The sequence below is a fragment of the Malurus melanocephalus genome, unplaced genomic scaffold (genome assembly GCF_030028575.1).
Source record: "Malurus melanocephalus ecotype Western Australia unplaced genomic scaffold, MMel_1.1 scaffold_271, whole genome shotgun sequence".
In the NCBI taxonomy this organism is placed as follows: Eukaryota; Metazoa; Chordata; class Aves; order Passeriformes; family Maluridae; genus Malurus; species Malurus melanocephalus.
Genome location: NW_026623503.1, coordinates 195,673 through 221,227, shown reverse-complemented (window position 1 = coordinate 221,227; position 25,555 = coordinate 195,673). Strand labels below are relative to the sequence as shown.

The 25,555-nt window shown below is 40.8% G+C and overlaps 1 protein-coding gene across 3 annotated transcripts in view; it reads right to left on the bottom strand.

Moving 5' to 3' along the window:
- The window catches only part of ITGA9 (integrin subunit alpha 9), a 238,026-nt gene that overhangs the window by 201,234 nt on the left and 11,237 nt on the right, over positions 1-25,555 (bottom strand). For 2 of the 3 annotated variants that reach the window (XM_057376170.1, XM_057376169.1), the window contains exons 4-12: positions 23,226-23,349; positions 17,031-17,098; positions 14,686-14,815; positions 13,107-13,192; positions 10,547-10,615; positions 7,184-7,321; positions 4,975-5,080; positions 3,432-3,526; positions 407-497 (exon numbers count right to left, since the gene is read on the bottom strand). In XM_057376170.1, coding sequence (XP_057232153.1) covers positions 407-497; positions 3,432-3,526; positions 4,975-5,080; positions 7,184-7,321; positions 10,547-10,615; positions 13,107-13,192; positions 14,686-14,815; positions 17,031-17,098; positions 23,226-23,349 — 907 coding nt within the window. The remainder of the gene's footprint in view (positions 1-406; positions 498-3,431; positions 3,527-4,974; positions 5,081-7,183; positions 7,322-10,546; positions 10,616-13,106; positions 13,193-14,685; positions 14,816-17,030; positions 17,099-23,225; positions 23,350-25,555) is intronic. The other variant, XM_057376171.1, reaches the window with a different exon arrangement.

Below are 25,555 nucleotides of genomic sequence, written 5' to 3'. Positions count from 1 at the left end.
CAGTTTGTCCCTTCAAATATCATTATGTCATAAGTCTTGTAACTGGAGGATCAGTTCTGTGATGYTCACTTCTACTTCATTGTTTGATCTTTACTACTACTATTATATTACTGTTTATTTTTTGGGTTATTTTAAGATTGCCAGCCTGACAGAGCAGCTTCCAAGAAACTTACAACCTTGGCCAGATACAGAATCCTCAACCACTGCCCAAACACTTGAATTAGGCAATCACCTAACATTTTTATCAGGAGCTTTGAGCAGCAGAAGGGAAATGGAAAAAGCAGCTCAGCTTCACCGAACATCTGCAGTGGCAGGAACCAGCAGGCTGAAAACAACCAGCTCTGCTGTTTTCTCAGCCAACTGCCGTATTTTCCTGATGCTTTCACTGCCAAAGTAGCCAACATACCTGGATAACCATTGCTATCCATATCAACTCCCCCTGATATGGACTGGCCAAACATACGCAGCTTTGGGTTTATTGTTTGCCCAGACAGCTTCTGCAGTAGAAACACACAAGTGAAATTAGTCAGTAACACAAAGAATTCTCTATAAAAAACCTGCACCAAAACAAAAAACCCCAAAACATGCAAGCATGATTTTCATGACCACTGGGTCTCTCTTCTCAGGGCTAGAAGTGCTACACACATGCAGTCTTGCACTTCACCCAYACAGCCCCAACAGGAAGACTGTCAACTGCCCTTCTGTTCTCAGCTAGTAGGAGATCAGTGTTGAGTTGGATTAAAAACCCACACCTGCATTACACTACTCATGCAGATCCAARCAAAATAAAGAACACATCAAACAGATTTCTGACAGGGGAGAAATATAACTGCACCCTAGAGATAATTTTTTTTTATTACTTGAATTTCTGTGAATAAAAGTTTTAAGAAGCATCTTAATAAAATTAACAATTAGTTGAAACAGAAAATCCCCCACAACCATTTCTTTTCACCAAGTTTGCCAGCATACTCCAAGTCAAAATGACTAAGTTTTATGTCACTTGGAAATTCTAGTTTCCATCAGCTATTATGGCATGTTTTTTGTCAGTTTGGAAGTTGTATCTCATTTCTGCCTCCCGAACACAAAGATGAATTAACTTCCAACAWAGTTTCTTTCTTTTTCTGATTACTAATACAAAAATTTCTCTAAATTATTTGCATTGTAAATGCCTTTGTATGAAGCAAATTAATATATCAAAATCTCTTTTTCTAAGGAGGCAATTAGAAGTCTCCCAGCTTTGAATAATTCTGCTGGGCCATCAATGTAAAAGTTCAAGCAAAACTCAAATCAACTTCTTCCATGAAGCTACAGGAGTTACAGACAGAGGAAGTGATGAAGTAATTTCAAGTTTTTTGAGGGTGCTTCACAGTTTGTGACATGTGACCAACTTTTCCCGGCCTTCCCATAAAAGAATCTAATATTGGACAAAAGGTCAGGCAAGAAATTAATGGAAAAAAAGAGTTGAAGGTAAGAAAGATATCCTGACAGTTACAGTGAAAACTGTGCTTCTCTAGGTACAGATCTCCTTTCGTACCTGTGGGCAGGTAAGCTTAAGACAACTGGAAGTGATTTCATCCCCATATTACACTTACATTGCACTTCTGGGGGTCCCAGTTAGGGTAGTAAATCCCTAACTAGGTGCAAAACAAATCCTCGGTGCAAACACCTAAAAGACATCTGCGGGTTCTTGCAACCTACAAGACAGAGGAATAATGCTGCTCTGCTGTTAAATACCATAAATGAAAATAGCAGGCCACAAAGCCAAGTCAGCTGCTTCTGCTAATTGCTGCTATTGAAGCTGCTGAAGGGACACCAGAGAACAACACTTACCAGCACTTTAAATGAAGAAAGCAGAAGGAGGGAGGAGGAAGAGCTAACAAAATGAAAAGGGTGAAAATACATACCCTGAAGGATTACCCCTCCACCTCTCATAGCTTACTTTAAAAAGGAAATCCAGAACATTAAGATGGATCAGGAATATAGTAATAGGATACAAAATGTCCAGGTTCAAATCCGGATAGGTTAAGAGCTGAAGTTGTTACCAGTTCTGGCTGCATGCAGATCTTGAACCACCAGTGGTCTAGTGCCCTGCACCAGACACTGGGAAGTGGCACAGAGACAATGCCTGTAAGTCGTGCCCCCTAGCCTGCCTCGAGACATGGGATAATGATAGGGATGGTACCAAGAGCCAATGACCACATATCCTGTTACACTCTTGAGTGGGTGTTTTCCCACTCAAGTGGAGAGATGTGCTGTATCTGCTGGCCTTGCTCCAGTGGGAAGGGACAAACAAACAGGATGCTTTCCTTCCCACCCTGCTGATCCACCCTCCTTATAAAATGCAAATTTTTCCCATGATTCACCAAAAAAACCAAAAAAACCCCCAAACTTGAAAACCAAACCAGTCAAAAAAAATCTAATCCTTTTCAGCAAGAGCTGGAAAGCTCTAGACTTTTCAACAGTCAGAGAAGAACCTCCCAGCCAGTGGCTCTTGGCAAAAACCAGGCAGAATCCTCCACATGCCACACATTATGAATACTTTTAAAATGCACTAAAGAGTCTCTTAACTTCCTTTTTCTCAAAAGCAGTGCATACCATATTCATGGTAAAGGAAGGACTAAACTTTTACAGTCTGTTAAAAGAGCTGCCAATATAACCACTGAACTCTTTAATTCTCTGGAAATTGATTTACTGTGAAGGATCCCACCCAGCAACAAAACAAAACAACCAGAACTTCAAACACACAGAGGGAGGGAAGAGTCAGACTCTCAGAACAATGAAATGTGCCAGACAAAGACTAAGGGACACATGCTGGGCAGCAAGAGTATGAATTTATCTTCTCTACTGCCTGGCTACAGCACCTAAATTGCACTGTGTCATCTCTGCACAAGATACCACAGCATATCCCAAACAAGGTTTTACTTTATAAGTGGGTAAGGAGGATGGCACCTAAGAATGGCCTCTGGCATATTGTCAGAATACAAGAAGGCCAACAAGATGGGCAAAGAGGCACAAATGAACAGTTAGTACCTTTTCATTCTCACCAAGTCTGCTTCTACAAGAAGAAAGTGCAACCTCCCAGCTTCCCATAGGCAGGCCTCTCCATAATTTGTATGCTCAGCCTTTCAAGAGTCTTCATTTCTCCTCTGCATCAGTACTATCTCTAAAATCTAACACTCAACCCCTGAGACTTTGTTTGTTTCAAGAAGATATAGCTGACAGCTGTAACGAAAGACAGGAAGATACCTCCTGACTAACATACTTTTACCTTTCAGCATAGATATAGACAAACTTTGGGAGAAGCCCTCTTCACACCAAGACTGAGAAAAGGATATAGAGCTATGACGAGGTTACCTATTAAGCAAGGTTTACTTCTGCAGGTCCTCGGAAAGTGACTTCAGATAGGGATCATAAACAATAGTGCCACATACCATAGAGTACTGACGTATAATACCATTGGCACTCCCATGGTAAATGTAGACTGCTCCTATGTAGTTATCCTCTTTAGGCGCTCCAATGGCAATATCTGTAAAACAGTACAGATTTCACAATCTGTTCCATTAATCCAACTTTTCCCTAATTTTAGGATGCAGCTATCCATAAGAAAACAGCTCCCCATGACAAAGATGTTCAGCTCATATGAACCCAAGTAGAAGGAACTTGTTTGATTTAATTAAGAGCTCATGCTAGGATAAAAGTGCATATGAATTTGTATACATATGTATGTTTCACAGAATCAGATGATGTACCTAATTAGAAACATGTGTTGTTATGAAAATGTGTGTTTATCAGCCAGCAACCATACTCAAAGTTATTTAGGATCCTTTCACAACAAAATCTTCAACTCATGAGAACATCAGCTATGTGAATCAAGACAAGACTAGCAAAATATTTACTGTAGCAGTACTTTAAGGTTGTAGCAGTACATTAAAAATCCAAGGTTTCACAAGGTGGCTAGGTATAGTAAATGGATCGGCAAGAATTTTAAAAAGGTTGCTGAAAGTGAACTTTCAAATTACATTTGATCCACTTGTACTGCAATTACTTCTTCTTGCAGAAAACATGATGCCACCACCTCATTCTCCTCTCCGACTTGGATTTAGTGACTATGCATCTGCTAAAATTAAGCTTTTCATGATTGCATCATAACCACAGACTGATCCAACTCCCTCTGCAGTCTTGCCATCATCTCAACTGACCTACAAGCATTAACAAGAACACACAAATGCATGTCCAAATACAGAGGAAGAGCATGCCCACCATTTGTTAGGACAATATGCAGTGAGGCCGGGTTAGGCTTAATGGGATACTGTGTCCTAAGTGGCCTAGAAGAAATAAATCTAGACACGCACTAAATTGGCCTTTGTTTAGAAGTCCTAAGTCCTTAATCTGCACTTCACTTCCAGAAACCAGGGCAGAAAAGGAGCACCAAGACTTTGCTCTCACCTACTGCTATCACAGCATGGGGCCTCACACTGAGCATCCTGAGAATGGAGCAGGGAAAGAACAAAGCAAAAGACAGAAATCAATAGACTGTGTGCTATCAAGAGTGAGAAGCTACCTCTTAATTATACTTCACGATAAGAAATGAGATTATGTCAACAAAACCAGAAAGGCTTGGAAATGTAGGGAAATGGAAAAGAAGTCAGATATAGGTTTCTGTTCTGTTCAGGGTGAAGCTGTCTCAAGCCTTTTATAAACCATACAAGGAAGAAGAAAATACAACAGCAAGGACAGCAAAGCAATGTTAATGAGACTGGACCATGACCTGCAAAGACAAAAACTAAACCAACCTCAAGGACAGTCAGCTACAAAAGGCTTTAGCACACAAATCCTATACAACCATATTTATGCTTAGGTTGAATCCAGGTGCTAGTCAGGTCTGGATAAGCAATGCATGCCACGCAAGACTGATAGTGTCACCAGTGTTGCTCGCACTTAAGGAGAAACGGCCATGGAGGAAATTGCACTGACCTGGGAAGCCATCATCATCAATGTCACCAAGGGYAGCCATGCTCTCCCCAAAGTGTGCATTATAGGCACTGTCACCACCCAGGATGAGCTGCTCTTCCAGCACTCCCTAGCAAGAAAGAAATATAACAGGGTCACGGAAACAGTGCAAACACTGGACGAGCCAAGCCTTCCCCATGGAAGCTTCCCATGTGCCAGGTTGTGGAAACAACCTGGGGCAGAGCTGCAGCCTGCCTCTTGCTCTCATTGCATTCAGATTACCTGGGCTCCAGAAATTTAATTTACTTGTGTTTTAAACCTTCTGGGTTTTAGTTTTAAAGGAAAGGAGTGCATGAGTAATTTAACCAAAATGTATAATTAACAGCACAGTAACTCAGAGATGTAACTAAATGCAGTCACAGGGACTGGTGAACTTATGAAAGTTTTCAGATATCTAAAACATAACAGCCCAGAGATTGCTCTATGGGCAGATTACATCCAAGGAGTGAAATCTCCAGTCCAAGTTTATTCAGCTAAACTCCAGTGAGCTAAGGAATATTTTTTTTCCTAAGCAAGAATATTTGATAACTGGACTTGAAAATATTTTAAGTACAGGACAGAAGGATTAAAACAAAGTCCCCCAAAAGCCTTCTTAAATTAAGAATAAGGAAAGAGATTTATTGAAATAAAGAGACTGAGAAAAAAATCAGAATTAAATAGCTTTGTACTACTATGGTGTGAGAAGCCTTATATGGCTCTGGTATTTCTTGTGCATCCACCTTCTGGTCAGACACTAAGTTTAATCTCCTTCCAGTCTTCCCTTAAGGGGAAAGGAACATTTCCACAAGAAAAAAAAAATTAGTTACACAACCTAAGTCTGTACATCACAGCTGTTTTGGTTTTGCTTCCTTTGTGAATGGAACATGCAATAAAATCTTTTACTTAGCTGCGTTGAGCTGATGACTTTAAGAAAATCCCATATAATGAATTTGAAACACAACAGAGAGAAGACAGTCAAGTCTGTATGTGTGACTCAATTCTCTGCAGTCCTCACAGGAAAGAGCAAATTATAAGCATTTTAAATGTAGCATCACTATGTGTGCTTGTTTCATAACACAGTTTTCTCTGATCCTCTGCAACAACCTCTTAAGCAATGGTGCTTGCAGAACGAAACAAAGTTTAAAATGTCCACAGCCCAAAATAAAGCCCACAATCCTGCAATTGCTTGTGCAAGTAATTTTTATACTTCTGGTGCAGGAGCATAAGAATCTCACAGTAGCTTCTGGACTATTTTATAGAAGTTAAAAATTAATTCGTGTATGCTCTCACTATGAGCAGGAAATGCTGGCTATTATCTGTTTGCCATTCTAGATCCTATCCTGAGGCCCCAACAGTAATTCTGCAACATAAAAGGTGGAAGCTCCTGTGGATTAAACTGAAGTAAATCTCATTTAAAGGAGCAGTAACAGAAAATAAAATTACACCAAAAACACTTCTAAAGTCTCCTAAATGCTAGGACTTTCAGTGAATTTGAAGTCTAGCATAAATAAATTCAAAGTTAGAAAATACAAGCCAATTCCATTTTAGTCTACAACAACTCTTCTTTTAAGACAGCAGCTTTAGAACCTGAGTATTAAATATTTAATACTATGTAAACAACCATTGTTTTTCTGTAAATAGAACATAAGAATGGTCTTGGTTTGCCAATGTAACAAAGTTCAGAGTTTTCCAAGACTTTTGAGGTCAAGTAAAATCCAACAGTACCAGCTAATAAGAATTGCCCCTAAAATCTCTACATGAGGCATAATGTAAAAGTAACATGAATTCAATCTCCCGTTTTTCTCCTCTTCTTCAATCCTCAGACATTTGCATTCTAATTTGTGTTTTAGGTCTTAGAGACCACCCAAAACACAAAGGAAACTCATTCAAAGCAGCTAATTCTTATTTAGTTTTGGCATCAAATCCACATGAAGCCACAAATGCCACCAAGTTTCATCATACAACCAGAAACTTTCTCAGACCTCCTTGTAAGATTCACAGGACTGTGATAAATGTGGGCTGGTGTCTAGCAAACCATGACACCRGATAAGCCCTCCTGTGACTTTACTTTGCTAGGGACATCCAGAGCCCCACTTGTCTGAGACATTGAGTGCTGCAGTGCTGGAAGGACTAAGCATTACCTTGCCTGGGACCCACACGCTCCCTTACCAAGTCACCTCCTGTACATACTCACGTTTCCTCTGTTGATATAGACTGTGACTTGACCCTCATCTCTGATCTCAGAAAACATAGGTGCTCCAACCAGCAGGTCTGACAACCCATCAGAATTCAGATCAACTGCACATAAGGAGGAGCCAAAGTAAGAGCCCATCTGTAACCAAGTTGAGTCACAACAAAGCATTCAGTATCTGCCCACACACAGGAGGAAATCATATAGGCATGGATTTTGTTTTGTTTGGTTTATTCATTTAATTTCACATGATGTCTTGCTGTTTTATCACTCACAAGCACTCCTATAGAAAAAGCTTTAGGAATAATACTGGCACAAATTAAAACACTTTACTATAACAATGCATCAGACTGGATGTTTCACCAACAGAAATTATACTCTGGGACGTAYTTAAGTGAGACACTTAAAGAGATTTCCTAGAACTAGCTTAGTTCAAAGCTAGTCTTTGACATTTGCTTGTCAAATGCTTAAAGCTAGGAAGGGATGAAATCAGTTTCCCAAACTAGATCAAGACAGTGATTATTCATGCCCACTGCGAAACTTCCTTGAAGTTAAGTTCTACAGATGATCTGGGGATACCTGAGAGAAATAATGAAAGAAAAGAAAGAAAAGTAGGAAAGAGGCCAYGAAAATAGCTATCTAAGACTATGACTTGATTGTAGAATATCTTTCCATGTTCTATTTGTATTTATTTATATTAATCACCATCAAAGGGCAGTAATGGTTGTGGGTCTTAATCATAGCCTTTCCTCTCATGTACAGGAAGGTAAGTTAATACAGAAACAAATAATTTCAATAATAGCTTTTCAGGTGATAAACAATAAAAATAAGCCACTTATAATCTCCACTTATTATTGCTTGATAAACTTAATTGCTTAAAATTAAGAAATACATTAATTTCACTCCATTATTTTTTTTATTTGAATGAACATTAAAAACTAACTATCCCCCAACSAGCACCCATGTTACAAATTTCAAAGCACATTTAAACACAAGAAAGAAACTAAAAGCAAAAATGATATTTYACCCTTATTTCATTCACTTCTGCTAAGGTAACACAAGGCATACTCTTTGAAACCAGCTATAAACTACAGCCTCAAAATTAAAAGCAGCTTTCACAGGAAACTGGGAAAGATACCACCTTGTATTTGAAATTGAGAGCTATTTCCTACATAGTAGGACAAATTGAGGTTAAAGAAATAATTACTTATGTTTAAAAGAATTAATCACTTTTCTTGACTGCTTTTCCATTACTCACTGCAGAACTTTTCCATTACTCACTGCACTATTGTCTTCTGTGCCTGTTAAGTTAACATGCATGAAGATGGGCATGCGAGAAGATGGGCAGCAACAACACTATTCTATGCAGTCTCTGAGATTTAAAAGTTGCTAAATATATAATACAGAGGTGAGTAAGGATAGCATTTCAGTTTGTTAATTCTGATTTTTGTGCTTGTGTGAGTTTAAAGTCAGACCTCAAGTATAATTTGATTCCAGTTATTTAGTAACTCAAGCTCCTTTGTGGATTTTCTGTTAATTTTTTTAATCCACTAAGGTTTTAAAAGAAATTTCTCATGAGTAAATTCCTCATGGGTAATGAGCAAAAGTTACAAAAAGCATTTAATTATGTATTCAGGCAGTTTTCAGGCAAAGGCCATTATTTACTTAACTGTGACAGGATGTGTCTGCAGCATGAGTGAGTTCACAGTGCTGTAAGAACCTAAAGTTTGTATATTTAACATTTGTAACAAGGTACTGCATTTTCTTTTTTCTTGTCTGCATTTGATTTGCTAGTTCAGCCTCCATTAATAAAAAGGAAGGAAGAAACTGGCCTGCTGTTCACATCTGAATGTCAGAGCAATGAACTTTCACACTGCTGGGAAGGATGTAGCATTTTGTGAGAGCTCATTTCCAGGCAGTGCTCATTGCTGAGCAGGTCTGGTTTTGCTTCTACCACAAAAACAAAACAAAAAACAGCAATCAAACAAAAAAAAGATGATTTAGCACAGCCTTCTTTTTAAAATAAAATTATAATTTGGATTTTTGATAATTTGTAGAAGATGCTAGTGGAAAAGAACCCTAGAAGTTCTTGAATGATGTAAATACTTTATTAGTTAAGTTACATATTAGAATAAACCAACTAAACTGAAAAGGGAAAAGTTTTGGCTAAAACCTGGAAACTTCCTAATGGCTCTGTTTATTAGGCTGAAGAATAGTCAGGAGCACATCCTTAGGGACATTTAAAACTCAACAGGCAAAAAAATGAACAGGAAGCAATGAAACACRGGAGATGCACTGGAAGAACTGGGAGGTCTTTTCCTTTCAAGATGTTTGTAATTCTGCCAGTGCAGACTAAGTAAAATTTTGGAGAAGCCCTAAAACACAAGTCACACCACCCACCTACATATCCTTGTAGTTCTCCCCTATTCAGGCAAGTTATTTAATATTGCAACTGTGTCTTGCTGGGACAAAATAACAAAACACAGTAACATTCCTAACTTGAGGACACAGTCAAGCAATTTGGGTCTTTCTGAAGGTGGCAGGTCTTCAAGAGCCAAAAGCCTCCAGCAACCTTCTTTTTCTGTATTTTCTCTCCTTCCAGAGGAACACAGGTAACCCCAGAGAAGAGGTATCATTTCAACACTCAGTTATTCCCAAATCAAGCGCTTTTTTGTTATTACCTGTAGCTAGATATATTGTCCACTTTTTTTTTTTTTCCTGCAGAAAAGTTTTGAATGAGGAACACAAGCTGTTCCTCATTCAAACAGACCACCACACTGGGGGAGCTAGATCTCACTAGCACTCACAAATTTCATGGAGCGGGAGGGCAGTCCAGCTTTAAGACAGCAGTCCTAAGAATGCAGGACTGATTCATAGCGGGAAGGGAGAAAACATCATCTGTTGAGGCAATGAAACTGGTCCTCCATGAAACAGTGTAACTGAAATATCCCCCTTGTCACAGGATGACACACGAAAACAGACKGACGCTTAGCATACTGAACTCCAGGTTACCCACATCTCCCAGAGAAAACTCTGCAAGTAGGCTTACCTGGCACCTCACATCCCACATCTCAGATCTACTACAGTCATATAAGACTTAAGAGAACCAGTATTACAAATTCCAGCAAGACCTTGTATTTCAGTTACATGGGCATTGAGCAGACATTGCATTCACGACTGGTACAGAAGAAATGGCATACAGCTGATGTGTAAAATAGGTTTAGCTCTTCTGGGAGGATAAGAAGAAACAGGATTTGTTTGACAACTTATGAAGGAGTAGAATGAAAATTATGGTCCAGGATGACTCTGCCTCTATTTCCCACCTCTCTACCTCTTTATAGAAAACACACATACATAAATGCTCACCTTTTTTCCTGAAGCCTGAAAAATCTTTATTAAAGAGCTTGATCGTCTGTCAGTTCTGAAAATATAAACCTGAAAGTTGAAAAAAGTTAATGAATACTAACTATGAAGCACATAATGGTGTAGCAATGGTACTTTCTAAATAATCTCTAAATCATGATCATGGGTACTGCCAAGATCAAACCCTTCATGACCACTTTATTGGTCAGTCTTCTCTTAAAAGATGACACAGAGCTCCCCACTGTCCTGAAAAATCAGAGGCTTATCATAAAAAACACTTGAATATTATCTTGTTGCCTACTTTTTTGGTACACATATGTATGTGCACATGTGTGCATTTAAAAGCATTTAGCCATGCAAATTCCCAACTCTCAAACAAGTGGCATCTGGAGACTGTCTGGAAATGAGTAGGGCAAAAGATTGAGAATGCATAACCCTGCTCCCCTTCCCTTATCTAGCATTACCTTAGCAAGACCATGAGCCTGCATGTACTGCACTGCAAACTTCATGGTGCTTCTGTCTGAAATAATTTGTAATTCAGAAAACTATTCAAACAGCCTATTCATTGCTCGTTCCCACGTTTAAGAAACTGTTTAATCTGGAATCCTTGGGGATAAAAGTATTGATACTAGTTCAAGAACAGATCTGGTACCAAAATTTAAGATGTAAAGTGCATGGCTTGCAGAAAGAGTCTCTTCAACAGAAAGGCTGGCTCAGTCAGTCTTTGAGACTCCTCTGGCATTTGACAGGCTCCCTCCTCGCAGATGCTCACACAGTTTGCAGGACAGAGGATCCCTTACTTCCAAGGTCATGTGGCAGAGCCAAGCATTGGACATAATTGAATATGTGATGAGTTAATAATAGGTGGTGAGACAGAGTTCACAGCTGTTTCCAGTGAAGAACACRGCACAAGTTTACTGTGGACAATTCCTCTATATACAATGGACTCCCTAGCTTTTGCAGTGACTTGTTTAGCAGTGACAACATGTTGCCACATGTCCCAACTCCAAACACAATCCCAATGACACACCTGTGACTTCAGAGAAATCACTCAGCCTCATTTAGAATCCTGGCTTTAACTAAAATGAAAAGGTGTGACAATGCTAATGACTATCAGAGAAGGAAAAAAGATCAACTTATTAGAATGTGTGGAAAGCACAACAAGATGGCTCATTGTAATGTTCTGTATTCAGCATCTCTTACCGCCACTTCACCATGTGTTCCTGTTATCCTCATCTCATGCCAAGGGAGAACAACGTAAGCTTTTGCAATTAGAGCAATAGTCTTCAAACTACAGAGCCAGCTACTTTCTTGTGGATCTCTTGCCAGGAGCTGAGTCCCCCTGCCCCCTCTCCTTGTAGAGAAATGAAATTTCTTCCACAGAAAAAATAGGTTGGAAGGAAGGTGCATTGCAGCAGCCATAACAGAACATCAGGGATAAGGAAAGTGTCTTTCCTATGCACTCCTCTCAGTAGCAACTGTGCTGCTACTATAACCTGTTATGTCCTACTCACGCCAGATCAGATATAAGTACCTGCATCCTTCACTTTTATCCCATTTTCCCCACTTGCACTGCTACCCCAGAACATGGTTACTATCAAAAATAATGTGCCTAAGTAGTACAGTTCCTGATAGTTGAGATCTCTAATTCCTTGTTATGATTCAGCTACAACTCATGTCACTATAGAGCACAAGAGCCAAAGGGAGGAAGATGGAAGGGAAAGGATGTCCTTGCTCAAGCAAGTGATGGCAGCAGGTCCTGAAAGGATTAAATTTTGAAGAAAGGGGGACAAAAGCAGATCCTTTACATTCCTTCCCCGCCTCTTCCCATTCCCACTTTTCCACCTTGGGTTTAGAAGAGCCTAAGAGATCACAGTGCTCACCCTCAACAGCATGTGGATACCAGGCTTGCCTAACTCGCTAGCCATTTCCATCTAGACAATCACTTGTTTACATCTTTTGCACATTGAACATACGTATGCCTACAGGAAAATATTTTTTGTTTCCTTCCTTCTTAAGAGACTATCACCACGATTTCCAAGTACAGAGGACAAAAACTCAGACCCTAATATACTAAACATCAACATATTATSAAGCTTTAAAAATGGCATCAAACCACTTAAGAGGCAGCTTCTCATTCTATTAGAGATGTTTCCTTGAAGTAAATACTGAAACAGTCAAATAAATGAGTTAAACAAGCAGAAGACAAATTCTCTTTTACAAGTATTTTCATTTCTAGAAAAGCTTTAAGTGATGCCTAAATGTCACAAATCCTAAACAAAAGCAGTGTAAAAGATATCTTGTCTGTGTCTCATTAAAATGGGGTATTGTAAGCTTTGGGAGGGAAAGAGAGGCAAGAGAGGTGAAGGATGCGAGGCATCAGGAGAGCCAGGTTGAAAAAATTTGATTACTTCACTAAACTACCTCACCTCTCCTCCGCTCAGTGGTCAAAACTACCTTACAGACAAAAAACCCTTGTCTTGTCATACATATTGGAACTGCATCAGTATTGCATTTTGCATTGTTGCATCCAACCACATTTCTGTTTGATAAAGAGCCCCACCTTTCCGATGCCTCCATCCTGGGGAGCTCCTCCTACAATGTCAGTGGTAGTTGGCTGAGAGAAATGACCTGCTGTCACTGCATATCCTGAGTGGTAGAGGAAATAAATAAATAAATAATAAAGAACCATGAAATGAAAGCGCCTGAGAAACAGATCAGCCAGCTGGATCAGGCTTATGACRTTTCACTGCTTCTGGGCTGCACATAGAGTTCAACAACCATTCTGCTCAGGATACACCAATACTCTTTTCAAAAGCTCATGGGGATGGGAAGTGAGAATGCAACCTCAAGTATACTTCCAAAAGCTGAGAGAGGAAAGTCATGTGTGTGGAGATGACCAATGGAGCTGCTACTGGGACCAACTAGCCAACTGCAACTCAAGAGAGGAAAGCAGTAAAACACAAAAAGGTACACAYAGAGAAAGGCAATCACATGACCACAGAGGAAGTATCATATCAAAGAGGAACGATCCCATATGGATCAGACGTTATGTGCCCTCCTTTGGCTAAAATCAYTGCCCGGGAAGGCTTGGAAAACCATGTTCCTTTTTGTTTGGGGAAACATCAAAGGACAGTGGGCAAAGAAGTCAGACAAGTTAAAAGCTTAAAAAGACTTTTGTCTAAGGAAAAAGAAAAATGGGATGACATATCAAACAAAAAAAAGCTCAAAGATCAAAGATCCTGCATTATTTGATATTAAAATATAAAATAACTAAAGATGAGTAGAGTAGCTTTCCTTCTAAAGTTGTCTTGTATTTGCCTCGCTCTTTTGCTACAAATTATGAGGCTCTTGTCTATATAGGAAATCCTATAATTCAAGTCTGTCAGTGGCAAAACCTATTTATGTCTGCAAATAGATAAACATTCACTCTTCATTTAGCTATCACCAAGCAGTATCTCCCAAATGGTGTTTTTTAAAAGACTAAAGGTTAAGGGGACAGTAAGAGATCAATGCAAGACTTTAGTCAAACAATATCAGACTTCTAGGTCTCAACAGCCTTAAGCACTTCAGGTTAGGTATAAGTCTTTAAGTATTTTAGGGACATTAGCTGGTTTTAGAGCAAGTAAAACCAATTGATATACATATAGCCAACCMTTTCACAATTTCCTTCAGTTGCCAACGACACATTTAGATAGTATTATTTTTGTTGAAATAAACATATCTGCAATACACATTCTGTAATTAGTTATTATACCCATTTTAAAGGCACATGCAAGCAGACATGCAGTTTGTGACAAAGAGACAAATAATTTGACTGTCACAGGGCAAAGGCAGGAATGCTAAGAAGGCCACTACAATCCAATGTGATGTTCAGTTTAAATGCGTGTTCTATATTAGTCAAAAAAATTATAGCAAAACTGGGCGGAGAGGAGAGTAAAATGGTATATTTTTAATGCTTCTTTGCTTATATTTCTTTCCAGATAASTATCACTTTAATTCAAATTTTCTTCCTTTCACACTTTTATGAAAAGTACCCCACATCACCGTAAAAAGATCAGTATCAACTTTATAGCATCAAAGCCCTGAAATACATTGTTGGACTATTTCCCATTCACAGTGAGCACCAGAAAGCTGCTTACCAAGGTATGTGTACCGCCTGGCTATCACAGCATCATCATTCAGCTTGTAATATGTGTTGTCAGTGATATTCAGTACTTTGACAGTTCCTGTCCAATAATAAGATCCTGGTGCCCCCATGATGACCAGCTCCTACAACAGGAAAAACACAAGTATGTGAGGAAAAGGGTTGGAGAACAAAATAACAGTCAAAACTGGACAAAAAAAATCATGCTTTACACATTACTGGAGAAGGACCAGAATATTTACTCGAAACACCAGTTATAAGTCCATATATAATAATCTCTATTCTGTGTGCATTTAGAGTGCATCCTTCCTTCTTCCCCAATGTGGAGATCCCTTCATACACCCCAGAGACACACTTTGCTTTAATGGTCCACTCAGCTATTTTGCCGCAATAGAAGACTTTCCTCAGTCTTTCTGTCAAACTTATCCGTGATAACATAGCTCCCCCAAAAATCTCTCCACTTGTTGCCGTTCCCAACCTCCTTCAGAAGACCCAGAGATAGAGACACTGCAGCCCACCCAGACGCACCACTCAGCTACAGATCACATGCTGATGCTGGCTGACATGCTGCACCAACCAATCATGACAAGAATGGCACAAGGGATTTCAATTTTACAATTTTGAAGCTAAAGAGGTGCCGTGTACTCAACAAGCAGGACATGTATTATGTCAGTTGGAACATTTCACCTGCTCTGTTATCAGATACACTCTGGTCTTTGAGAGACAACCTGGCTATAGAGTCATCACAGAATCATAAAATGGCTTGGAATTATTACAGATAACCAGAGTGATTGAGCACTTTAAAAGACCATAGAAAGCAGGCAAAGTTTGATCCAGCAATCAAAGGTAGATGCTAATGGATACTGTTTTTGAGTCAAAATCCAAGGTACATTTGCATTCAAGAGAGATTCAGAAAATGTTGCCCCAAAACATCTAGCATCCTTGCAGGAAAACCTTGCTCCTGGATGTGGTATTAAATATCTCCAAGCAAGGGACTAAATCAAGTCTCTGGAGCATTAAGCCCAGTAAGTTGTCTAGCCCTGAAGAAGACATGTGAGCAGCTATTTTCTTCACATCTCCATTCAGTGCAAGGCCATGGGTGAATCCCATCCTTGCGGGAAATCGCTCATATCCAAGTCACCTTCAGGTGACCAGTTCCAGTTGGGGGGAGCTATTAAACAAGGGATTCTCCTAATAAGACTATGGGGACAGGACTGAAAACCCAACCAACGTGCAGGACACGCTTAGAAAAAGCTTTTTCCTTCATATGTGCTATGCCTCTAAGGTCAAGGGATTATTTACTGACAGGAGCAACTACCATCCACAGTGCTGAATATAAGGTACCGGATTGCCCATTTGACCCATTTGCCATTTATCTGCATTTCCTGGTTCCACCAGGCTGAAGTGACAAAAGTTCAAAGATATCTTTTGAACTAGGGTAGCAAAGGAGAATTTAAGCCTGGGAACAGAAACAAGCTGGAGAGAGCAGACAAGCCAGGAAACAGCTGCTGCTGGCTAAACATCCGGTTACCAGAAGTGCCCCTGTGGCAACATTGCCTGCCATCCCATTTCACTGAAATTGCAGAAGGCAAGTTCTAAGAGAGAAAACCTTTATTCTGTTTGTATCAGCTGGGAGAATAGATTCTGCAGATCAGTGCATATAAAATTAGGAATGGGTAAAGGTTCTTTAAAAATCTAAAATAAAACCAAAACAAACAAGCAAAAAAGCCACAATCCTGAAATGTTACCCACAAAAATAATCCATGCACAGGGAACAAACTAATTCTTGACAAAACTGAAACATGGCTGTTAGACTCCTGTCCAGGAAAGAATGTGGTCAAGTATTTAGAATGGTTGTGGTGCATATATTTGATTACGCTATTTTTTTCTCCATCTTTCTGCAATAAAGAACTGTAGCAGAACTGAAAACTATTTATCATATGTATGTACTTGTATGTACATTATATTCATGCACATGTACACATGCATAAACAAAATGATCCATGGAAGACATTTTACATCACTGCTTACAGTAAAAAGTTAATGACAGACACAAATACCTCTATGCAAGTTTTGGGGTGTACATAATAGTACTCTCTGAGGACGTTTCCCAGAATCAATTAATTCATTCTTGTCCACAGACCTTGAGAGACACACTGGGGAGTCACTGTGCAAAAAACAGACACCTAGGAAACCAGACAAGGCAGAAGGGTGTTTGCTGGCAGGAAGGGGCCATTCTCAGCACTCAGCCCACTGTCCAAGCCATGCTCAGGAATCGCCTCCTGGGAGAAGAGAGCCGCTCACCAACCCCAACCATTCTTTGCACATGCCCCCGCTCACCTCAGTGAAGAAGCCTGCGATCCCTGCCTGGCATGAACCATGCTCCTCCCCATATTTCTTCTTGTACTCTGGATGGAAGAAGGGAACAAAACAAACCATGGTCATCCCTGGCACAGCACACACTCTTCACCTGAGCCAGCTGCATTGCTACTCACACAGACTAGAGACAGCAGCATGCAGGGCTCTTGGGTTTTATCAGTGGATCAGTCACCAACATGCACCATGAAGCACACTAACCCACATCAGGGAATAYAGCAAGAGGCCAGCTAGGGAGACAAGCCAGAGTGCTGCCTAGGGAGACACTAAACAAGCAGTATCACAGCAGCATGAAAATAGCAGCAGCATGGCTCCAGCAAAGGTGCAGTAGAAGAGGTTTAAATCTGCGTCAGATAAATCACTACAGCTCAGAAGGGGGGAGCAAAAAGTGATATCCATGCCTGTGTGCCACTGACCCTGCACTAGGAGATTTAACCCTCAGGCCCATTACTACAATGACAGTCATCAAAGCCCCCGGAAACATTTTGGTAGAGGGCTACTTCAGGACACAAGCTCAAGGAAGACAGTGAGTGAAGAAAAGGTACTGTGTTTCTACTTGATGAAACAACAGTCTCTTCTGCAGGATGTTTAGATCTGCTGCTTTTCATGGCCACTTGCTCAGAGCTCCCAGTTCATAGGAAAACCAACCAGCATCCTATAGTTTTTGCTCATGGACTTTATATAGCAATTATTTGACCTGTGAAATCTAAGGAACTTTTACTATAYGTTTTTGATGATGAAGAAAAATATTTCTAGGAATACATTAAGTTCTGGGTGGTAAGCAGGAAAACAGAGCAAAGAAAAACACTTTTCACCCTGCCTTAATCCAAAAATTTTCATCTTAGGTGTATTTGAAACTTACAGCTGGATCAGAGCCTTTGCAGTTTTTTTCCAGAGTGTTATTTTCAGATATCTACCATACTATCACTACTTCTGCATATTACAATTATTCATGCTCAAAAACAACTTATGGCATAACCTGATAATTGTGAAACTTTTAATTTTTTTTATTATTTTAAGCCCCATTAACTCATGGCTAAATGATAAAAATTTTAATTAAATCAATGAGCAAACTGACTCTGGAACCAAGCAAGTTCCTTTGGAGTTGTATTTTACCATACTGAAGGAATTAATTATAAAAACTGCTGCCTTCTTTCAAAACATTTTATATAGACATATGTACACACACACATTTATTGTATTACATATAGTATCTTCCTAACGTCATAAAGACGTTCAGACTTTCAGACATTTGCTGAGGTCATAGCAGTTGCACAGGGAGAGGTTCACTTGGAGAGACCTTGCAGAATAAAGGCTCGATCCACAAATTACAGTCCAAATGTCTAGCACTCTTGGCCAAGGCAGGGTCTTGCCAAAGTAGATGTGCATCCCAGTAGACTAGAAGCACAGTTGGGTCTCTGAGTGCTAATGCATGACAATTCCACTGGTAACTGGAGCCCGTATTAGCCCATAGCTATTCAGCAAGTTCAAGCTGGGGCTCTGAACTGCTAGCTCCATATACAGATTCTCCAGGCAKTACTTGCCTGGGAAAAAAAAATTATCAATATGAACATTTTTTTTTCATTAAGAGAGCCAAGAAGAGGAGATTTCTCCCTCCAGCATTCCCTGAAAAATAATTCTGTGCATGTCCTAAAAGCCCAGCCTCCACTACAGCAGGATCCCCACCCTTGCATGATGCAATGAGAAAGGCCAAGGCTCATTTGGAAACACATCTGGGGAGGGACATCAAGGCTAACAAGAAAAGTTTATTCAAACACATCACCAACAAAAGGATACTAAGGAAAATGTAGGGTCCACTGCTGAATGGAAACAGGACCCCTTGCAACAGAAATTGCAGAGAAGGCTGAAATGCTGAATGACTTCTTTGGCTGCCTGTTATGAAGTTCTGAGGTGACATTTCCTTTCTCCCAGTCTTCAGGCTCTCTTCACTTCAGTCTTCACTGACAAGGCCAGTGACATTTTACAAGTGGAAATGGAAGCACAGAGGTCCAAACACCTCAGATACTGGAGCTGTTTGAGAATTTAAAGCTCTGGTGACACAAAGCAGAGATCAGCATCACATTTCAGGGGGAATCAAGACAGATGCAGTCTTCCCAAGGAGCCAGCAGCCCAGTACAGACAGACACTGGGCTCCTGGATCCCAGCCTAAGCCTTTCAGCACAAAACTATCCCTCCTTGTCTTGCCCACCTAACTCCCATCAGTAGTGRAATACACCTGCCTCTACACCCAAGCAAGACTCCTTTCCACCCATGCACCCATGGTCACAGTCAAGGGCAATCACCCATCCTGAATGGTCACATCCCAGGATCACAGACTTCTGCCTGCTCCCTAGAGCCAGTCTGCCTCTCCCAAGCAATGGATGAGCCAAAAAGGGATGAAAACCAAGACTGCTCCTATATCACTTCCATTTCAGTGAACAGTAGTGTCACCTATCACTCATACGACATAGCCAGCCAGCCATGCAGTAAAGCAATCAACTACATGGAAGTTGCGTGGTTATTGTATCAGATCACAGTTTTTGTACACCTGAATAATAACCTTGGCATGAGGTTAAATTCATTAGTTTCCCCATAGCTACAGGTAATAACAGCAGTTCTGGACAAATTTGTTGTTTCTAGACTTCTTTATTGTTCTTTTTTGTCTGCCTGCAGACTGCTGTGCACTCCTGACCAGAGACTGCAAATTGTGAAATTGCAGCAGCAACAGCTGATAGCAAAGCAGCATAATGAGGCTGCAGCCTGCGCATCTTCAAAGATGTGCCATGTATAATACATAAAGCAACAAAGAGAAGACAGCAGTGCTTTGCAGCCAAGATGATCTCAGGTTACAAGTGAAATGAGACCAAGGAAGAAGTAACTTCATGAAACAACATACCAACAAAAAGAATTAGCTTTGATGTGTGACAATTCTGAAGGTAAATGCCCCTGAACTTTTTCTTTGAACAAAAGGCGCTGCAAGTCTCTAAGCAAACTTCAATGCCATAATATAAGCTAAGCTACAGAGTGCAATAAAATACTGTATCTATCATCCTCAAATATGTAAACTATCACTTGCACTGAAAGCTTTTTGTTTCCTATCTTACAGTATTTCACTACTCTAGGAAGAAACAGTAGTAATCTTTCTAATCTAGCATTGTGATACTGAGTTTCCACCACAAAGCAGGGATATTTTGATGACTCCCAGAAAAGCAAGTTTTGTTTGGACCTGTGGGAGAAATTACTTTTCCCATTGGAGGCAAGGCATATGAGCATGAGCTGTTTCCTTTTTAACTGATCAAAGAACTATCAGTCTTCCATACTTCCACCACCAGTTCTTACCACAGTGGAGTAGGAAACCATTCCAGCTCTCTCCGTCAGCTGGACTGCCTCTCATGGTACACAGCCACCCTTCTCTGCAAACTGAATGCATTGGGGGAATGAAGAGGCAGCTCCCTTTTTTGGAAAGCCATTAAAACTATGGAAAAAATAACCAATTGAAAGTATTGCCTGGAAAACTGTGGCTCCATACATCAACTATACCACAAAAGACATCCAGGCTCTAAACTAATCTAAACCAGATTAGTTCCTACTCAGAGAGATTGCTGTTGTTCCACTTACCTCTCAATTCCAAACTTCTGTCAGCTATTTCAGGGAAGCCAGGCAAGAATAAGAGGCCTGAGACTACTAAGCTGTTGCACCACTACCATCTAGTTGGAAATTTTCATTTTCTCCATGGATGGAGACTGATGTGCACTCAGCTGGCCTGCACCCTTCAGCAGCTGGGGCTCATCGCCTTATCTGCACTAAAAACAGAGCTTCTGGAAGCAAGCACACTACTGTCTACCCCTATTTGCACATGGCAAGATCCAGAGAAGGTTGAGACACTGGAATCTTATCACACAAAGGCATGTGTCCTAGTGCAGGGTTTGCAGCCACAGGTCTCATTGATGGGTAGCCTCCCAGCAATGGCCACAGAGGCTGTCAGTGTAGAAACATTTCAGACTTGATGCTTTGAGCTTGCAATTCATCACYGTCAGTGGAGGAAAATTTCTTCTGCTCCTTCCAGAAAGTAAAGGAAAAATGCTACAAGGATGACCACAAACTTACTTCACAGCAAACCTCAAACAATTAAATCCCCTGTGACACACTACAGCCATCTCTCTCTGAGCTGTTTTCATTGAAATTTAAAGAATCAGGAGTAAACAAAAGCAGCCATTCCTTGTGACACTGCGATTTCATGTCTGATGGGGCAAGGGAGGTGGGTGGAAATCAGTCCCAAACTTTCAATTTTCACTTTAGCATACAGTGAAATTAAGCCAGCATTGTACTGCATGAACCCTGCAAATTTCCACTGGCTGCTCTACATGTGCTAGGCCCACATATTTCTATTTTCTAGCAATTCCTGGCATATACCCTGTCAGATTAACAGCAGTTTTACTCCAAAGACATGTTGCATAGCTAAACACAAGTGATCCTTCTCTTCCAGAAACCACACCCCACCATGGCTTTAGGCCGTGCAGAAATAACAGGCTCAGAGGAAGCCCCAACAGTATCCCTGTATGTACACATTGACCATAAAGTTAATATCAAATGATTTGCAGTGTATGACATCAGTGTGAGGCCTTATCCTGATTTTACTGACAGTAACAAGGTAGGCAGGGAGGCAGGGAAGGACAAATACAATAGGATGGTACTCACAACAGAAAGGCTTACATAGCTTTTACATAGAATACATAGAATTCGTATTCTGCTGCACAGCAGCTAGCATAGTTAGATCAAGTCCCTCAAAACTTCTCACGTATCAAATAATGACTGATTTCAGAGCTGGGAAATGCACAATGCACAAGTGTATGCCATCTCCAAAAGGTGTGTGGGTCTGCAACAGCAGATTCCCAAGCAAAGCCCAGAGGGAGGTAAGGAGCCATCTCAGAAGCAAGAGTGAGCATGAAACAGACACAGTCCCATCACAGAGCTGGCTTCATGGGCCACCAAGCTAGGACATGGCCACTCAAGAGCAACAGAGAAACCTGCCAGGACATTCATTGCCTTACTGCCTTACCTGTCTCCAACTTACTAATGTCAGCAGCAAGCCTGTTGCTGGCGGCTGCCAGCTTTCAACAGGAGGGCAAATGGTTAAAAGCAAGTAAGTAAAATCTCAGGTCTTGCCCACAACAAACTCTGCTGCATTTTGTTCTCCAAACTCCCACACTTCCTCGGGCTCTTACAATCAAGAAGAGAAAGATGATGCCCTGGACAGAAAGGAGGAAGCAAGGGTGCTTTTTTCCAAAATGTTCCTGTCAAGGCCAAGAATCTTAGAAGATATCCTAACAATACACTTGTGCCTCTAGTTTAGTTAACTAGTCTTGGCCAAGGAGACTCTGTCTTCTTAAGTCTTTAAAAAAAGGAGACATAATACAGAAGTCTCATATGCACTAGAGAAGGAGAAATTAAAATGATGGCACATGGGATTTGGTGCAGAACCAAAAGGCACAGTCACCCATGGCTCAGAGCTGGGTGCATCCTGGGTGCATCCTCCCACTGCATTCGCCTCAAACCCAGACCTTTGGAGGATCCAAACAGGGACGTAACGGCATCCAAAACATAGTAGCAATTTAATATAAATTGTTGCAGAAGTACCGCAAAGCGAGGAAAATAACACCTCTCCCTGCCCCACATCCCAATCCTCTGATATGACAACATAAACGGCAACGTAAACGGCAACGTAAACGGCAACGTAAACGGCAACGTAAACGGCAACGTAAACGGCAACGTAAACGGCAACATAAAAATGAAAGTGCTTCCGTAACATAGGCAAATGGGGTCATGATAGCAACACAATTCAGGATTTTTACTCTGTGTCACAGTGAAGCACAGAAGGCCAAGCTCAGATCAATATCTTCTCATTATTTACCTAAGGGAAGGGCTGCTGTATCAAAACACAATTCAGAAACTTACTACTCCTCCAGTAAAGCGCAACCATGCGCTTTACCAGTCACAGAATTTGTTCAGTCATTGCGCTACTCTCGACTTCATCCGAAACTCAGCTGCCACCACTGTTACGTCACAAGGCAGCCACCATGTTACAAAAAAATCAGTAGTTACAGTAATAGTAGAAATGTAGCAAGGGACACAAGCCCCAGTCCTGGCCCAACTCCTTACCTTCATAGCAGGGCAAGAGTTTCCTCCCTTTGGACTGCAGGTTGGGAGGAACGATGTTGCAGAAGCCATGGGGCAAGATGTACTCTGTCTCATAGTAGATATTTTTCCAGCGGTGTGCACATGCCTAAACAGATCACATAACATGGGTTATTGGCCGAGAGTCACAGGAGAGCACTCTGACCAAGACAGAGCATGCATGAACAGGACTCAGCATCACCTTTACCCTACAAACCCTTTGTACTCCCCCTTACCTTTCACTGTTTCTACATAAAGTACCTTCTCACTGTTAGCTTCTGCAGCCCAGGACATTGTCTGACCTCACAGCTCAGATCTCAGACTTAACATGTGTACAACTAGGGAAAACAAGAGGCCTCAGAGCCCATGCTGGAGACTTCAAAATCTCTGACTGGGCAAGAATCCTCACAGACAGAAAAGCTTGTCTAACTAAAGATGCACTAGCACAACCCAGAAAAAAAGTGAAAAACAGGAATAGAAACCAAGAATCCTTAGGTTACTAAGACTATATTAGAAGGTTAAACTGCCAGAAAATGTGCGTGTGAGTCAGAGGTTGGTTTCCACTGGGAAATGCAGTGATTCTGGTGACAGATGTGCTGAGCCTTTCTTACTGGTAGCGAATAGTGAAYTTAAGTGAAAATTCCAAGGATTTTGTAGCAACAAGAGCGGCAACATCAGCCAAGGTGCAGATGAGTTGCAGAGAAGAATGCAATCATCCTGAAAAACCAGACTCGCCAGGACACTTGCTCAGTACAGCTGCCACACACAGGCACACATGCAAGCAATGTAGAGCCTGGTTCTCACCTTTCCAAAACCCATTCGCTCCAAAAATTAACACTGCATTGTTGACAGCCAAACTACAAGTTGCCTTCTGCTCAGGGTTTATATGGAATAAAAGGAAAGAAAATGTGGAACAGCAAGGGCCTTGAATTTAGCATATGCCTGACCATTATCTCATGCTAGTCTGAAGCTACACTGAAGTCACTGTAGATGTGTGACAAATTATCTCCTCCACATGCTTTCAGGTTTTCCTGGAGCCTTTGCATCAACCCCCTTCATGAACCCCATATTTGACCGCATCCTCCCCAGATGAGATACCCTCTGTCTTCTATTTCTTTGTACTACCCCACATTTCTGCCTCAGCAGCTCAGAGCTGACCATTGGAGCATCTCAACATGGTTAAAAATAATATCCATCCACAAAACAGGCAGCTCTGTTACCTGTCCACTACACGACCTGGCAAGTCTATCAGCCACTGGGAAGCTCAAAATTCAATTCATACATCAACGGATTTCAATATATTTACATCCAGAAAGACATGAATAGGTAATACTGCTCTCACAGAGCACAATCAGTTGTGCAAAAGCCTGCTCTACTGCTAGCAGTGCTGCATTTGGAGTTTGATATTTATTGCTTTCCTAACTTCATGTGCTCAAGGAGAGGCACCTGTTTCCCAAAGATGGCTATCACAGAGGAACAGTGAGGGGTGCTGGAGGCTGCAGGAAGTTTTGCACCACAGGGCATGCTGCAGGCTGCCACCTGTAATGCAAAGGATCCTACTGAGGGCACTCTGCTCTGCAGCCAAATGCATGTGAGAAGTAATACAAAGAGCAGCTTTGGAGACACCCATGTGCATTTTAAGGAGGCTCAGTCATGATCTCAATCCCCATGCACTACTCATTCAAACTTCTAACAGCAACAGACAATCAACATGTGAAATGCTCCTTTTCAGCAAAACCAGGAAATAGTTTCTCTCCTGATGGATCTGTGCTGTGAGGACAAATACACACATATACAACCCTTGCAAAGATAATGCCATAAAGACACATACTATTAAAGTGCCAGTCAAGTCAATCCCAACTCTGGATATAAATCCAAATGGAAACAGACTAAGAGTATTTTTCAAAATTTTAGATAGATAAAGGATTGTGGCACTGTAAATTCCTTGATATTTTATATCTCAGAAGACACTGCAAGACACTCACATAAATTAACCTAATAATCTCTCTCAAAAGAGTACAGTATAATGGAGGCAGGGAGAGCAGCAGCATTTTATCATAGGCAGGTGGCTTTGCTCAAGAGTGAGGTACAGAGACCAAGAAAGATAAAACAATTTAAAGGGAGAAAAAACTGCTGCTGGATAAGAAGTATGTTTAAAATCAGCTGGAGGCTATGGGCTCAGTCTAGCAATTCTGGGCACACTTAACTTATCTGTTAAGACTTGGGTTAATGATCACTTTTCCATACCTGCATGTTGATGTGTATTCAGGCACACTATAGTTTACCACTGACTGCCTCAGTCTGCAAACCTTCCA